We start from the raw sequence: 17,870 nt of genomic DNA on the forward strand, positions 1-17,870 counted from the left end.
GAGAATGCAAGCTCTTCTCAATGAAACTCCTAAGGACTGTGATGATGGTCATATTGATGTTTTGTCTTTGACCAGTGTGCCAGAGAGGAAAGAGAGACATGATAAAGACCCCATGAGAAATCTGTTGATGTACAAACCAAGAACAAATCAGAAGGATGTGCACAGTCTAACACTCTCGAGAGAGGCGAGTACCAAAAACAGAGAGTGGACAACAAAAACAGAGCATGGATAAGAAAATAAAATGAAACAACAAATCATCGAACAAAGCCCTGTTTCATGCTCTAGTCAACGGGCTTAAACAGGTGAGTGAAACCAAACACATCTTAAATAGAAATAAAAACATGGTTAGGCATTTCACAGGGGAACCAAAACAGAGCCAAAGAGACACGGCCAAAACCAGACATCCAAATACCAAAAAAAAAAAAAAAAAAAAAAAAAAAAAAAAAAAAAAAGTCTCAGATTCCACAAACATGCACAGTGTCTAATGTCCACAATCAAGCATAAAAATGAACCCAAAATCAGCAGCCGGCAGGATAGGACAGTGTGAAATGGGAAAATATGAAGCATGCTGTAATCATACCTGGACAAAACTGGCGAGCTCCTCCTCTGCTTCCCTTCTCTTGCTGCTCTCTAAAATATAAAAATTGTTTCAAGAAATTCTTTGGCAAAGATTTTGGTAAATTAATCCTAGGCTTTTGGAAAGCCGAAATAAGCATAAATGATATTTCTTTCAATTATGTCACCCTTTTTGTCTCATGATCTACACTAGTTTGTTTTTATGATTGAAAGCAAATATTTCTAAAATCATTTGTTTTGAAACTATCACTTCTTTTAAAATAAATTTATGTCAAGTTTTAAAGTGTATAGAAAACAACTTTTATCGTTTGATGATAATTTTAGAAAATGTTTATATTTTTTTTTAAATACTTTAAAATAAAAATTTTAAATATTAAAAATATTAAAAACACTTTTAAAAATTGCTATCAATTTAGTAAATTCTAGGTCTTATTGCAGGTTTCTTACATCATGTAGAGTAGATTAGACATTCATCGAAATCTTGGGCTATAGGAGGTTTTTTTTTTTTTTTTTTTTTTTTGTTGACTTATCAATCTTTGTGATGCGCCAAAATACTATTTTTGTATCTCAAAATTCAATATTAGCAATGTTAATTAGCTATATGTTCTGTACATTCAAATTAATAACCAGCTAGCAAGATTGCTTCCAAAACCCAGCAAATGGAAGTGTAAAGCTCTCACAGGAACTGGTTCAAGATCAAACAACATAATTCCATACATTCTTTTCACTTTTCAAGTACATACACTAATATGCTTTCATGTTTAATATTCTCAGCTTGCTCATCCTTAAATAACATCTTGACTCAAAATGGACTACTCTTAGGTCTTTTGTGGGAGGAGCACCATTTTGATTCTACTCTTTTTTTCTCCTGCTCCATCTTTTCCATTTTCTCCTCTCCTTTTTTTTTTTTTTTTTTTTTTCTGGCAATTTTTTTTCACCCAAAGAAATCTTCTTGGGTGGCTCAAAAGGAGACTTATTCAAACCCAATTTGAAAAATTGAAAAAAAAAAAAATATAAAATAAAATAAAATAAAATAAAATAAAACGCACACACCCTGTATTTCATGGTGTAATCTCTGGTGCCTAGGTAAATCTATTATAATAATAATTACAACCACCTCATAATTATGTATGTAACAAGGGCTAATCATAAGCTTGTTGGCTAAAATATTTCAAATAATGCATATTGCAGTACCCCACAAGCAGCTCTCGCTGTTGGTTTTCAGCCAACACCCTGTATTTTTTAATAAGTTGGACACTCTGATCGTCACAGAGAAATCAATGCAAAAATGTGTTCATCTCTGCCAAATTTTTCCTCCAACCATATATATGTATATATGTAGCAATCTAAATATGGGGGAATATGATACAATAAAATTTTCAGCTCAAAATTTACAATCACAACCTGGGAAATTGGAAGGAAACTATCAGGCCTGGACATTAGCTTTGTTTCCTGCAAGGATGATGGAGATCTCCAGTCCACGGCTGAATGCTTGGTTAAAGAGAAGACGAGACTGGAAGGTGGAAATAAATGGGAACCATGATAGCACTGCTATTGGGGCAAAAATGATCATACCCATCCCAGCATCATACATTCTAGCAAACTCCCGGACTGAATCCCATAAGCCTAGGCTCCTTACCACCCTTTTCCATGTGATCGCTAACTGTGTAAGCAGAATCAGAAATGGTTTATAGGATGTCAGAAATCAACATTCAAAACAAATACAGCTAGAAATTTAATACCAACACAGCTAAATTTCACCCACAAAGTTCAATGAAAGAAAAAGGAAAAGGTCATCTGAAAATACAGATTATTATGGCAACAAATCTCAAAGACAATGGCAGTAAGTTTTACACAAATGTGATCCTCTAGTAATATTTGTGTTTCCATTACTTTTTGGAATTTGGAAGGGTATATGACTAGATGGCAATAGATAATCAGGCACTAGAATTAGCATTCATGGGAGAGATCAATGAATGAACGATTCAGCTGCTCCTGCCACTGTGTATTCATGGCATGAGATGAGTAAGAATGTTTTCTCTACATTTCTCTCTCTCAAACAAGTATTTGTTATTCTTATGTCTACCTTGAGAGAAGTTTCCAATCTACAGATCAAAATTTTCTCACAAAAATCCTACCACTTGCAACTTCATGCAGAAAATAATGCAGGAAGCTTTTTGATCTACTTACAGATAGAATCATCCATCCAGTAGGAATAAATGCAAGGATGCTAGCAAACAGGTCTACAATTGACAGATCGGTGAAGGCAACAACAAGGCAAAGAGCTGCAACAAGTCCTAAGGAAAAAACTCCCTGTGAAAATCGCATCACTAGCTGGATGTTGCTGGATTTTTTTGGGCTAAAGCTGAATAACTGCAAGTTCATACAAGATTAAACACAAAGATGAGTTTACACAACAAAAAAGCAACCATATATTTCATGCAGAAAGTTGAAAGAAATGAGAAAAAAAATGCTCAGCAAAAACTTATACAAACCTTGAATATCATGACAATGCCAACCAGCACAACCCAGGAGAACCCATAAATCTGAACCGCAGAAGTAATAGTCAAAATCAAGTACAAACAAGGCCTATTAATCAAAGCATGTAACTTGATTTATAGCCATTATCCTATCCTATGCAAGTATCTGAATTACATAGTCACTGTCAGTAGCAAATATAAATATACATGGACCAATTATATCAATAGTAGCAGGACTGCAATGTTTAGCTCCACCACTAATTTATGAAAGTATTGGATACAAAGTGGCATTGCATCTTAAGCGTACTCTGGTACTAAGGTCTCTGGAGGATGCTCTTGTCTAACAAGTCCCTTAGTGTTTGAGACCAGGTTCTCCATTTAATAAAAGAAAACATGAGTGCCAACAGCTACCCTACCCATCTCTCTCTCTTGGCCCAATATGATTTTACCGGGATTTTATAGAAAAATATTAGAATAATATAAGTCATTACCAACTTAAATATCGGTCTAATTCATCCTTTGTTAGAACTGTTTGTGGCCAACTAAGATTCTTTCTGATGGTTGTTGATTGAATATTTAGAATGTCTCACAGTTGAACTGGTTAGCTTTTTCTTATTTACTTACTATAAAATATTGATACTCCAAAATTTCATGAAATCATGACTGAATTCTCAGATGGTACTTTTTTTTTTCTTTTTTAATATATATATATCTCAGTTTTATAATTTTCAAAAAGGAGCTGCACCCTATGTACACAGTTTTGTAAGAGGCACCAAAAAGAGGAAAACCAATCTCCCCACCAAAATATAGCAAAGCTAAATAATTGTTGCTAATTGCAAAGGAGAAAATCTACTACAATCTTCCCCCCCTTGTTTTTGATAGATAAACATTTCTTTTTGGGTCCACATTGGGACTTGAACCTAGAATCTCCCAAAACCCCTCCAACCACATACCACTTGAACCAGGCCTCAAGGGCAACACTATATAAAAACCATTTATTTATTTATTTTTGGTAGGCAAAATAAATACCATTTACTTAATGAAATGTGTTTTCTTCATTGCTTTGACCAAATTTCTTACTGATGCATAATAGTATCAGATTCTGCAGTAATAATGAATTGCATATATATCCCATGCCCATGCCCATCCACCCTTTTTTTTCCCTTCTGTTTTTGGGTCGAATAAAATACAGGGGCCAGAAACACTATAGCCTGTATTCATGCAGGCTTTTGAAACTATGTAACTGCAGATCCTATGCTAATACATGCCTAGGCAATGAAAAACACACTTCTGTAATTTAGTTCCTTTAGGACTTTGAGTATCATACATCAGACTTCTCTATGTTCCCTAAATTGTTGATTGATAGCACTGCAGATGAACAGACATCAAACCCCAACTTTAAAAGAGGTAATATTTTATGAATATATATCAAGTACTGGAGATGATAAACAAGGAATGTAGATTATAATCATAAATATTACTAGACAATTGGAACATTATTCCATAATCATGAAGGAGGTACTTGGTGGATTATATTTCTTGCTTCAGCTATATATGGGTGGGTCTTCGGTCTTCACTATATTTAGTGGCAGAAGCAAAACAGTGGTACCGAATTGAACTTCCTAATCAAATGCTTAGGAAGCTGCAGCGGCTACACAATAATCTGTGCCTGCCTTAGTAAGACCAGCACTACCTTCTAGACAAGGGATTGTATTCAGTTTAAAAATTCTAGTTCAGAATACCATATGGAGCTTTTGTAAACTGTAAAAAAGCATGATAAACATTGTTGACCAAAATCCTAAAAGCTTAAGCTTCTAGGAAAATTGGTTGTTTAACATGTGATCAGAGCCTCCTGTGACAGGAGGTCATATGTTCGAGCCTTACCGCACATTAATTGAGTCGACATGTAGGCTTGAAAGAGGTTGACTATGGTTGTTTGCCGATAGGCCTATGTGTCTCACTACGTGTGGGTATAGGACCACATGTGAGGGAAAGTGTTCAATAGCATGAAACAAACTTAAGCTTTAAGGAAAATTGGTTGTCTAACATGAACTAAAAGAGTGAGATAGAGAAAAAAATGCGCACCGCAAGTGAGGTATCTTTTTGTGTGAGATGGAGTTTGTATACAATGCCATATTGAAATATAATAAACCTTAAGCTTAAAATTGTTTCCAATATACGGCCTCTTAGCGTTTGGATATGCGCCTGCAAAAAGAGAAGAGTAATGTAACTTGCTACAAAAAGGAAAATCAGGAAAAACAAAAGAAATGGAGAACACATGGAAACATGATAGAAAGCTTTTTGCTAAGATCATTTGATAGCAAAATGGGCTAAACTTTCATAAATAGCTAGCATGCACATAATAGAACATTGCTTCTAAAATTTCCTAGCTGGGTTGGAAATACTCTGGATTTCAAAACAGTGGGAAAAGAAAAAGACAAGCTTGCAAAAAGAATTCAGGGTAAAATTCAACTCCTTTATCTCCACTGCAAATTGGAAAAACATTTTCAACTGTGACATAAAAATGGGTTGATATCTATGATCTGCAGAAGGAGAAAGCATGATGTTGTTGAATATAAGTTTCAGAGGAAAAAATAAGTGGAATTACTTTTGCTGCAATAGAAAAGTTAATCAACTTATGAAATATTAAAATGTCTTCTCAAAGAAGTGATGCAGAAAAAGATCCATGACTTGCAAAAGAATGCAAGAACAGGGTTAAGCCATAATTATAAACCTGTTCTTCCTCCCACCAAGATTCCCAGCTATGGTCTCCCTTCACCCCAACTCCACCTTTATATAGGAGCCAACTGGTCCAATCATCGAAGTCCTCCACAGTCCTGTTTATTGCATGGTAAGATTGTAAGATTCATGAGGGCTGATCAGTGCTTTTAAGAGAAGCAGAGTTTAGTAATATTCAGAACACAAAAAGAAAAGCCAAAGCGAGCTACACTAATAAAACAAATGAATAATACTCAGAATGGACAATTAAAAGAAGAAAGCTACAGAAAGTTAATAATATACAGCAGCACTTACTTTTGCCACTCAAAACCTGAGGGATTAAAAATATAAGGAGCAAAGAGCCATGATATGACAAGGAACCAACTGCTAAGAGTTAACAGAATAAAAGACACAGAGCCTCCTCCTGTGTGCCCATATGCGATGTATACTATTAGGAGCAGAGCCACTTCAAGCCTGTGAAAAAATTAAGCACCCAAGTTTTAAAGCAAATACTTAGATCTTCTAAATGAAATAACAACCAAACCCCAAACCCCAAACCCCAAACCCCATGTACCCAAATAAACATATATATAAATACAGAATTTGTCTTTAGCACCAAAAATCACTCACGCCTTAACAAAATGACTTCTTGAGTACAGCCTGTAATTTTCGGCAAACTTGATGTGACGAACAACAAAGCCTCTACCAGTTGCTCTGTACTGTTGATGACAATTTACAATGTAAATGGAATTATATAATGCCAAAACAAATAAAAATACAAACTTCTCACAAGATAAAAAAGGAATGCATACTTTAGCACCGCCATGGAGGATAGTACGTCCAAAATAATGAGTTCTAGTTCCTAATGAGAATGTGAAGAAGACGGAACATAACTGAAGCTGCATTGTGATAAAACTGAAAACAGCCTGCAAATATTTAGGTAAAATTAAAATGATACAATGGTAAAAATTTAAGAATTAGGATAAGACAGAAATGTTCAGTCTGATAACACTTAAAGCAGAAAGTATAAGATGGCTAGAACACATATAACAGAAATATATGGCTGAAGCACTAAAAACCCTACACATTGCAAATACGGTAGGAGGTTAAGCCATAGTATGTAATCTTATGCTTCTGGTACAAAGGTAAATAAAAGATTAAAGATGAATTAGATGGGCTAACCTTCAGCAGTCCCGATTCAAGTATAAAACCCACTACCATTGGCACAGCAGTAAAAACTCCAATCTGGACCAGGAACTGAGCATTTAGAGCTGCACTTAGTGCCGTGTTACCAGTCAATTTAGCAAACCTTTCAATTCCCTCATCAAGCCCAGAGAAAGCCTGAATATTTTGGCAGCATATTGGCAAAAGGTCAACATCTTAAGAAGAAATGGTTCTTTATAGAATATTTGACAAAAGAAAAAGACAACTCAGTGTTGTTGATATCTTACTAAATAACCAAGCTTTATAGAAAGTAATGCTGTATCGGGTCCCAGGAACACATGTTTTAGTACCCATTTTCTTCCTAAGGTACAAGAATTGGGGGGAATACAAATCATGGTGCAAGCTCAGAACAAGGGATTAAAACACAATTGTAATGTTCAAAGCTCTAAAATCCTCCTTCATATGGGTGACATTTTATAAGGGTCAAGGTTGAGCCATCAGCTAACCACAGAATATGATGTTACTACAAAACCCCAAGCAGCTTGGAATAACCATAGTTTTCAAAGGTGAAAGGGTGCACCTAAGGCAAAAAGTCTTCTACAGCTTGGGCCAACACAAGGCGCACATCTAAGCAAAGTGAAAGATGACCCAGGATGCATATCAATTTTATAAAATATGATTAAAAAAGGAAAAGTATCTAAAAAGGAAAAATAAAGTAGATGAGGTGCGCCTCTCCAGCAAGGCCCATGCTTTGGAAAGCGAGGTGCTTCAAGAGTGGTTGTGCCTTGGGCCTAGACGCCCTTTAAGCGCACACGTCTTTTAAAACTATGGGAATGAGACAACCCCACTCTTGAGAACCTCTGAGACCTCTTAAATGCAATGCAACCAGACTTATAAAAAATTTCAAAAAACCCTAAAACAAAGTACTCTATTAAGCAGTGACCGGATGTGATATAATGCAAACAATCTTTTATAGAAAGCTGAAACATGAGTATCTATGAGCAGTGATCATTCTAGCCAAATTATTCACTTCTATGACGAATAATAGAACTTGCTCATCAAATTCTGTAAACTTTAGTTTTTAGGGCCTCTGCCACCCCTTCATCAAACACTCTCAAGACATGCACTATCGTCTCAACCAACCAAACTAAACACCACCCACCCAAACCTGGACCTCCAAGCAGCAGAAACAAGTGTACAAGTCCTCAAAGACCACACTCCATCAATATTTAATATTCTGGCTACATTCATCTCTAACAAGCATGTGCTACCTGATGGAAAAAAATTGCTTTTTGCTCCTTTCATCAGGACTCAATTTCGTCTCCAATTGATTTCTTTCATCTCCACCATGCTATGATATTCCTCATCCTCATCCTTCCTCATTTTTTGTTGACCCCTATCCCTCCCCTTCATATTCCACTCTTTGGTTTTTTCAAAGACTTAACCTCCCTGACTGCAATGTCTCAAAACATTTCCTCATCTATTTATTTCAAACCCCTTTTTTAGCACTTTCATTTTCTTTGTTAGTCTAAAGCTTAGAGAACCATAGACCTTACCCTCTCTCTCAGTCTTCCTCTTCTCTAACCACATACTTTCAAATCTGAGGGAGCATTATCTTCTCCTCAGACCTCCCATGTTTAGCCAATCAGGACATGACCTAGCACAAATCTCTTAAAAAATGCAATGGAAAGATTGAGTATTGTTCTAAAACTCTACTGAAGCCAGAACTCATCAATAACAGACATAGACCTCCTTTTCTGAATTTTGATCCCTGTGAATCCTCATTCAAGTAGCAAGTCAATCAAATAAAAAATTTCTAGAAAATCTGAAAAACCTTCTCATGGCCAATGGGATTATGTTCTAGTTGAAGTCTCTCAAAAGGGAAACATAACACATTGAAACCTTACTACATACCAAGGATCCTCAGACACAGCCAAAAGCGCATTTCATTCCATCCAAAATCTCCTTTTGAGAGAGAAATGTTAGGATCTTTGAGGACAAGAGAAGGATGCTTGAGATGTTATGGGATCTACTTCACTTCCATTCCTCTTTTTGGGCCTTCTGCACCCAATGCTTTTAAAGGCATTCCTCTCAATGTCATTTGGTGTGTAAACCAAAATGGTTGGATCAGCAATGAGAGGAGCTTACCTATGTTAGAAATCTTGTAGATTTAGTTTAAATTAATTATTTTATTCTCTAGATATTTTTGTACAACCTATATCCTTGTATAGTTCCTAATTTTTCTCCCTTAGTTTAGATGACTCCTAACTAGTAGGAAATCCCCAATTTCATGGGATAGGGACAGCAGCCAAACTTCCTCATTTAGGCACACTCCTCTTGTATAAATTGATCATGTACAATTTTTTTATTATCAAGAGAGAATTATTTTTTCACCACATGGTATCAAATCTCACACTCTCTAGGAAATTTACTAATCAGTTATTTTTTTTCTTTTTTTTAGCCCTTAATTTGGTTTGATCTTTCTTGGCTCCATAGCCAAATCTTGATCCAAATCCTTTCCGGAGTTTTTTTCCCCTTAAACAATGTCTAACATCTCTAAAAATACATCCAACCCCTCTAAATCTGTTACTAAGTGGCTTATGAACCAATCAACTAGAGAACTTCAAAATATTAATCCCTCCTACTGATTGAATGGAATGAATTACCTACAATGGTTGGAGGTAGTGAGAACATTTCTGAAAGGACGAGGAAAGCTGAGTCATTTGATTAGAATTGGTCAAGCCCTGAAGGTCTGAAATTTAATGCATGGGTTGAAGAAGACTCGATGATTATGTTGTGGCTTTGGAACTCAATGCAACTTGAAATCAGGGCAACTAGCATGTTTTTCTCACAACCACTTGGGAAATCTGGGAAGCCATCTGCCAAACCTACTTTAAGATGAGAGATGCAGCTTTAATTTATGTTATGAAACCAAGACCAAGATTTCATCGACTAAACATGTTACACATTCAGTCACAGGATACTATAATCTTATTGTTGAAATTTGGCATTCAAAGTTAGGATTTTAATTTAGGAAAGTATTTTAGGAATAAAAAAGGAGAGATCATTTAGGATATTTCCTTAGGATTCAGTTTCCTAATTTTAGGAGAGAATCAAGCTAGATTGATATTTTCTTATTCAGTCATTTGTGTATATATATGTGTATGGTGTGTACCGAATATTATCAATAAAGGAATTCAGAAATTCTTCACTTATGAAGTGTTTTTGGCTTGAAGAATGTGTTACATGTCCCAAAATTATCTACAACCTTGTGTCCATCGATCAAATATCCAAAGATTTAAACTGCAAAGTAACTTCTTTTCCACACATTGTATTCTTCAGGATCAAGATACAAGGAGGACGATTGGACTTGCTAGGTAAAGAAATGAGCTCTACTATCTTGAAGCTTTGAATGGCAAAGAGGACAATGACAACCAATTATCTCTGTCCTACTTATCTGAAATTTTTCCTTCCAATAAAACCGAAATTTGACTCCACCACTTGCACCTTGGACATCCATCTTTTGATGTACTCAAAAACATGTTTCCTTCTCTTATTAGAAATATCAATGTTAATGATTTTCATTGTGATAGTTGTGAGTTTGCCAAATACCACCATATTTCTTTTCCATTAAGCAATACAAGGTCTTCTAAACCTTTTTCTTTGATTCATACTAGTATATGGTGTCCTTCCAAAATTCCTAATGTTTCTAGGAAAAAATGGTTTGTCTTTTATCAATGATTGCATGAGAGAGTAACTTGGTTGTATTTCATGAAAGAAAAATTTGAGGTGAGCAATATTTTCCCCATTTTGTTACAAAATGATAAATACACAATTTGGGGTTTCCATTGAAAGGGTGAATTTGGACAATGCACGAGACTATTCCAATCCAACTCTTACACCTTTCTTTCAAATAGGAGTGATTTATGAGCCTTCATGTGTAGATAAACCCCACCAAAATGGAGTGGCTGAGAGAAAAACAATGTTACCACGTAAAGTGCTTGGTTGTGTCTCGTTTGTACATATTCATACTCATAACAGGGGAAAACTTGATCTGAGAGCTCTAAAGTGTGTTTTTGTAGGATATTCAACAACCAAAAAAGGTTATAAGTGTTATCATCCAACTACAAGAAAAACCTTCATCTCCATGGATGTTACATTGATGGAAAAAGAGTCATTCTTCAGAGCTCGAGTCCTTATCTTCAAGGGGAGAGTGTCTAGGGAAGATAAGAAATTTTTTATCGACTTTGGTATTTTTTTCCAGGTCCGAATCTTTCCCATCTACCTCAAACAAACCTGCTCCTCCAGAAATTAATCAAATAGAACCAGAAAAAGACACTAATGACATAAAAACCAAGCCTCCACTCGCCCTTGAAACCGAACCTGATTTAGCACCTGAAACAGAGTTGGAAAGACAACAACCTAGTCTGAATCCTACAAAGCCATTACAGGTCTCTTCTAGAAGAAGAACATCCTTTTCCAAACCTATACAAGTTCAAAAATCCAAACCAGGCACTGAATCCAAATTTTCTCATTACTCTATAGGGAAAAAAGGCTGATTTATATGAGTTTCCTGATCTAGATTTGCCCATTGCAATCAGAAAAGGTACACATAAATGAATTGAACACCCAATTTCACACTTTGTCTTTCCACAGATTTTTTTCCCAACACAAAGCCTTTCTCACCTCCATAAACTCCATCAACATTTCACAAACAACAGGTGAGGCACTTAGGGATAAGAACTAGGTATGAGCTATGAGAGAGGAAATGAGTGTGTTAGAGAAGAATAGACTTGGGAAATTATTAATTTAACTAGTGGAAAGAAATGAGTGGGTTGTAAATGGGTGTTTACCTTGAAATACAAAGTGGATGGTTCCTTGGAAAGATACAAGGTCAGGCTTGTTGCAAAAGGGTAAACTTAGACATGGAATAAATTATCAAGGGACTTTTGCTCTAGCAGCAAAAATGAATACCACACATGTCCTATTATCTTTGGTTGCTAATTCTATTTGGTATTTACAACAGTTTGATGTTAAAAATTCTCTTGCATGGAGACTTAAAAGAGGAGGTTTACATGGAACCTCCACTAGGTTTTCGTGAAAATTTTGGAGATAACAAAGTTTGCAAGTTGAAAAAAGCTCTCTGGACTGAAACAGTCTCCAAGAGCATGGTTCAAAAGATTTACAAAAGCCATGCTAGCAATAGGCTACAAACAGAGACAACTACAGCATACTCTCTTTATTAAGCATTCATCTTTAGGGGGAGTCACAACATTATTAGTTTACGTTGATGATATCATTGTAAACAGGAATGACAAGGCTGAGAGAGATTCACTCAGAAAATGTCTAGCCATACAATTTGAAATTAAAAAGCTTGGAAAAATGAAGTATTTCTTGGGAATTGAAGTGGCACATTGCAAAGAAGGCGTATCAAAATCTCTCAACATAAGTATGTGATGGACCTTTTGAAAGAAACAGGAACACTTGGTTGCAAGGCAGCAAGCACATCAAGAAGATGACAATGCTGTATATAGAGGAAGATGTTAGAGGATGGTTCGAAGACCTATTTACTTGTCTCACACCAGGCCAGAGATAGCCTTTACTATAAGTATTGTCATTCAGTTTATGCATGATCTTGAAGGAAGACACCTACTAGCAGTGCACAGAATTCTATGTTATCTTAAGGCAACACCAGGAAAAGGGATCTTGTTCAAGAAGAATAACAAACTTAGCCTGGAATCCTATACAGATGTGGACTATGCAGGTTCTAAGGTCGATAGAAGATCCATGTTGAGCTACTGCACTTCCTTAAGGGTAATCTTGTGACATGGAGAAGTAAGATGCAGAACATGGTGGCAAGATCAAGCACTAAGGTTGGGTTTAGAGCAGTGACACATGGAGTTTGTGAACTTTTGTGGCTAAAAAATAATACTTGACAATCTTAAAATCAAGTGGGAAGGACCTATGAAGATCTATTGTGACAACAAATCAGCCATCAATATTGCACACAACCTGGTGCAACATGACCGCACAAAACACATTGAAGTGGATCGACATTTTATAAAAGAACTGGACAATGGGATGATTCATACACTACACATATCGTCTAATGATCAGTTGACAGATGTTCTAACCAAAGAACTGTCTACTTTGAGTGTCCAAGATATCACAAGCAAGTTGGAAATGGAAAACTTCTTTTTTTGATGAATTGGAAATGTAAAACTTCTATTCACTAGTTTGAGGGGGGATTGTCAACCTTGCAGATTTAGTTTAAATTAATTATTTTATTCTTTAGATATTTTTGTACAACTTGTATCCTTGTACAGTTCCTAATTTTTCTCTATTAGTTTAGATGACTCCTAACTATTAGGAAACCCCTAAGTTAATGGAATAGAGACAGAAATGAATCTTCCTTAGGTGCATTCCTAGTGTATAAATTGATCATGTTCAGTTTTTTATTATCAAGAGAGAATTACTTTTTCACCACACCTTGGTTTGAGAAGATGATATCTTTGTACATTCTTATGCGGTCATCACATTTTGTATAGATCTCCTTGCATAGTGGAGGAGTTCAATCATGTTTTGATCAATTGTGTGTATTTAAGTGGAGGATTCCTCATTCTCTCATGAACTCTTTATCCATGATTAACACATCTCTTGTTTCTGATATATATATATATATATAATCCACCCTTTTCCAATCCACTGGTCATGCAACCTTGGAAAAATTCGCATAAGACCATCTTCCAGATTCCTAAAGCAGCATGAAACCAAGAACAGTTGCGCTTCCACACCAATTTTTTCACCACCCTATATTTCCAAACCCATTGTCCTATATGTTCCTAAGAACTACCGGTCTTAACAGTATTGTGAATCCCAATACTCGTTACTCCTTCAGTGTGCATCAATTTCGTTTCAGTTTCCTGAAAGCATTACCACCTCCATGCTCAGTGTAAATTTAATGAATTACCCCTCTATGGCTCATTATTCAGATCCTGCACTTTCCTAGACATAACTTGGAGCTTCATTAATCCATGGTGACACTCCCATACCCTTTTACTCCAAACCAGTGCTACAACTCTGCTCCCCCTTGAATCTTGGTTAACAATTGATTATAATTTCCTCACTTCTATCTCTCCACCTACCTTCATTGTCGATGACTACAAAGATCCTCCAATCCAAATCCTGGCTTCTTTAATGCATCTCCTTCACCAGCTCCTCAAGTGTAAAACCCTAGTTTCATGGCACTCACTGTTTTCTGCACCACCTTTGCTAGTGCCTACCACCAAAAACCAAACACTAGAATTCACATCACTAAAGACTCTTTGTTTTCATCAACACTTCATCAAAGGCCACAAAGCCTCCATAGATACCTTGGTGCTTTAAAGAAATCTTTGCACAATAAGTGCATGGGCAACCAAGGGAGCATATTTTACTGTTTCACCCATTTTCCATAAACACCCTCCCATATCTCCTGTTCACTTGAAACAAACACCTTTTAATATGTCATCTCCAATTAAAAAACTGAACCACTTACATTTCAAAGTCATCCAAAGCACTTCCCCACTTGATGCCTTGCTCCATTTCTTTAGCCATCACTCCAACCCTGAAAACTACATGAAACTTCTTTGCCCATTCTGTATGCCATCCATTCTTCAATCCTTTATTTTTTTTAACCCCCTAATTTGGTTGCAGAAATGTATTAATTTGTGTTCTTTTTTTGAAAAAGAAAATCCAACTAAGCCAAGAAACTTGTATAGTCGTAAAAACATCATGTTTCTGGGGCCTCCTAAACAAGCATGCAAAACTGAAGACTAAATGCAAGAAAAGAAAGCTAAAGAAATTTCAAAATTGAGCAAAAAAAAAAATTTAGTGTACTGCTACAGGTGATACTGATGCAATGCTTCGCTACTTGTCATAGAAACAAATTAAGTTGTATTTGCCTGGATACTGTGCAGTTAGAGACTAACTTAGAAGTAAAATAAGAAGGTATATTTAAGTTAAATTACCAGGTAAACTCTTCCATATAAGAAAATATATACCGTAATAACTGTCATCTGTGTCAAACAAAAATTCTCATCAGATAATTTTGCAGAATAGCGATCTCAATGACATAAAAATAATTCAAATAATACAGAAAGAAGAACAAGTTAAAGAAAGTAAACATACCATTGTGCAGACATAGTATCCAACGGTAGTAAAGAAGAAAGAAAGCATTCTAAAGAAATCAAAAAGTTGTCCAAGCCTGTAGATGTCCCTGCTTAATACTTGTTCTCCATTTCCACCAGCCACTTTTCCTTCAAATAGGGCAATCTGGTTTAACCCAACATCTCTACCCTTTCCAACCTGCATTAAGAAGGAATCTGTCAAGACACTGATAAGAAAATATGTACTTTAAAAGTAACAGATGTCTTGGTATATCAGACCTGAATGTACTCATGGTGTGTAATATTACCCTGCCTCAGTGTGGAATTGAACCCTGCAGCAAATATATATATTTTTTGGTACATGTTAATAAAGTACCACAAATAATACACTTATTATTCAAATTAAGCAACTTAAAAGCCAGATATTTTTTGATAGGCATCTTAAAAGCCAAGTGACAAATATGTTAGGAGAAATTTACAATTTAGGCCTAGCGTCTCATTTATTCTTTGTATCACTAAGAGCAGGCAATTTGATGATGGCCTTGCTGGGAGCCACAATGCTAACCTAGGTACCCTGGCAATAGCCTAGTTTAGATGTTTTTATAAGTTTGTAACAGGTAATACATGATGAATGTTCTAATAATTTTTACTCAGTCTCTGGAAAATCCAGGAAGCATCTATGCCACACTGATTATAGATTTTAAAGCAATTTGGTGCACATAATGAAAATACTTGAGAGAATTTCAGGATAAACAAGAAAAATAGAAACCCTAGTACAGACAAATATAAAGACAAGGAACATAAGATAAGACCAATTTTAACTAAATCATAAAAGATGAAAATTTAACATTTACATCATAGACATGCTTTAGGAATGCGAACAGAGCTGTTAACGTTCTTGTCAATTTTTATCACACAATTGAAAACAGAACCACAACTGATGTCCCACTCAATTTTTATCAGAGGTGTTAGTTATTAGTTGCTAGTCCATAAATAAAATGCTGATCTTCTAAGAACTTCCATACCCTCCATGCATGAAATAAAAAACTCACAAAATCTAACAGAGCAAATAATGGTAAATTCCATTAAATGAGCTACTACAATAGGACAAATAGTTCTATCCTTCATGCTTACCTGCATATATATCTTCACTAATATTAATTACACGTGATGCTTTACTGATGCCACCTCGAGATATATGAAAAATTCGGTCGAACACATCAGGATGCCCGTAGTGCATACGAACTCTGCAAGGTTGTTTTAAGACATGTGATTCATCAGTCCTATCTGCAGAACATCTTTTAAACAAAAACCAAAAGAAAAAAAAAAAAAGAGAGAAAAGAAAATTTCTCCAACCAAAATATATATATATATATATATATATAATTTTTTTTTGATGAGTAAAGCAATTATATTAAAAGCGCCAAAAAAAGCACCTAAAGTATACATGATGTATACAAGGCCAAAAAAAGGGGGAAAGACAGGAAACAACACCCTCACTTCACTCACAGCCCAACCAATCTATGAAGTCAAATAGGGACAAAGAACTAGACTCTAAATGTACCCTGACCCACTCCAAAAACATGTACATAAAGGAGCATAAAATGTACCCTAAATGTACCCAACCAAAATGAATGTGGTACTGATCTTAATATAATGGCTATAACATTCTTTTTTGATAGCTAATATAATAATTATAACATAAAATCATATAATAACAAATAATTGAACTGATTGTAATTTCACAGACCATTCAAACAAATTTACCATAGAAGGGGCTATTAAAAACTGGCAATATAACACAATCCAACACAGACCCTCGGTCAGATGACTATGGATGGCCTCTTATTCTGGGATCATATTGTCTCCCTTGAAGCTAGCCAGGTAAGGTCTAAATATTAAGGCTAAGTTTCTAATTTGACTGGAAGGGGGAGGGTGGCTGTGGGGAGGAAGGGGGAGCAGGGGTGAGTTTGCAACATTTCCATCCTGTACATCACAGAATAGATGAGTGTCATGGAGATAGACCATAAGCTGAGGATGATCTCCAGTCATCTAGGGATTTCTTTGGGTTGGAGGCCTTGATCAGCAATTCAGGAAAACGATATGATGGTCAAAAGAGAAGCCTCCACCTCTATTACTTTTGTTTGGAAGTTCTTAAGCCTCTTGAGCACCTGTGGAACATGAAAAAAAAAAACCTCTCTACTTCTACACTCTGAAGAACATCTCATTCTAGGACCAAATCCATAACATGAATTCAAAATTTTAACCTAGCAATAATCAGTTAAGCATGAGGCATTTTCAATGCAAATACTTGTGACCTAGATCTTAAGGCACATATAAGATGAGAACAAGAAATCAACTACTCACTTGAGAGGACTAGCCAAAACTCGTTGGCCCAAGGTCACAAAGCTAGTTTCTTGATTTGACATAAACCAGGCTAAAGATGAGACACTGCATATAAATATCCATTACATAATTGTTAAGAGAGATTATCAGAGCAACAAAACCAAATCCATGTTGGCAAGAAAACAAAGACCAACCTTCCGGTGAAAACATGCTCTCTAACACCAAGAATAGTTGGAGGTCGAAGACCATGATTCCCTCGAAATTCCTCAAGAAGATTTCTCATTTTCATTGCCTCCTCCAGGTAGTTATCCTAGAGAATACAAAAAAACCACATTGATTTATAGAACAGATATAGAAGCCAATATGTCTACAAAAAACCACTCAACAAATAATAAAAAATAAAATAATGGGAGTAAACAGAAAAGAAAATAAGGTATAT

The 17,870-nt window shown here is 35.7% G+C and overlaps 1 protein-coding gene across 1 annotated transcript in view; it reads right to left on the bottom strand.

Annotated features, from left to right (window-relative positions):
• Positions 1 to 1,719: 1,719 nt before the first annotated feature.
• The window catches only part of CALS10 (callose synthase 10), a 118,941-nt gene continuing 102,790 nt past the window's right edge, over positions 1,720 to 17,870 (bottom strand). The window contains exons 37-51 of the mRNA XM_010664751.3: positions 17,626 to 17,741; positions 17,453 to 17,536; positions 16,220 to 16,332; positions 15,365 to 15,417; positions 15,108 to 15,284; positions 14,948 to 14,995; positions 6,957 to 7,115; positions 6,587 to 6,700; positions 6,405 to 6,493; positions 6,090 to 6,248; positions 5,791 to 5,893; positions 5,142 to 5,261; positions 3,072 to 3,122; positions 2,767 to 2,949; positions 1,720 to 2,239 (exon numbers count right to left, since the gene is read on the bottom strand). Coding sequence (XP_010663053.1) covers positions 2,003 to 2,239; positions 2,767 to 2,949; positions 3,072 to 3,122; positions 5,142 to 5,261; positions 5,791 to 5,893; positions 6,090 to 6,248; positions 6,405 to 6,493; positions 6,587 to 6,700; positions 6,957 to 7,115; positions 14,948 to 14,995; positions 15,108 to 15,284; positions 15,365 to 15,417; positions 16,220 to 16,332; positions 17,453 to 17,536; positions 17,626 to 17,741 — 1,806 coding nt within the window. The 3' untranslated portion in view covers positions 1,720 to 2,002. The remainder of the gene's footprint in view (positions 2,240 to 2,766; positions 2,950 to 3,071; positions 3,123 to 5,141; positions 5,262 to 5,790; positions 5,894 to 6,089; positions 6,249 to 6,404; positions 6,494 to 6,586; positions 6,701 to 6,956; positions 7,116 to 14,947; positions 14,996 to 15,107; positions 15,285 to 15,364; positions 15,418 to 16,219; positions 16,333 to 17,452; positions 17,537 to 17,625; positions 17,742 to 17,870) is intronic.

Source organism: Vitis vinifera, chromosome 17 (assembly GCF_030704535.1).
Source record: "Vitis vinifera cultivar Pinot Noir 40024 chromosome 17, ASM3070453v1".
In the NCBI taxonomy this organism is placed as follows: domain Eukaryota; kingdom Viridiplantae; phylum Streptophyta; class Magnoliopsida; order Vitales; family Vitaceae; genus Vitis; species Vitis vinifera.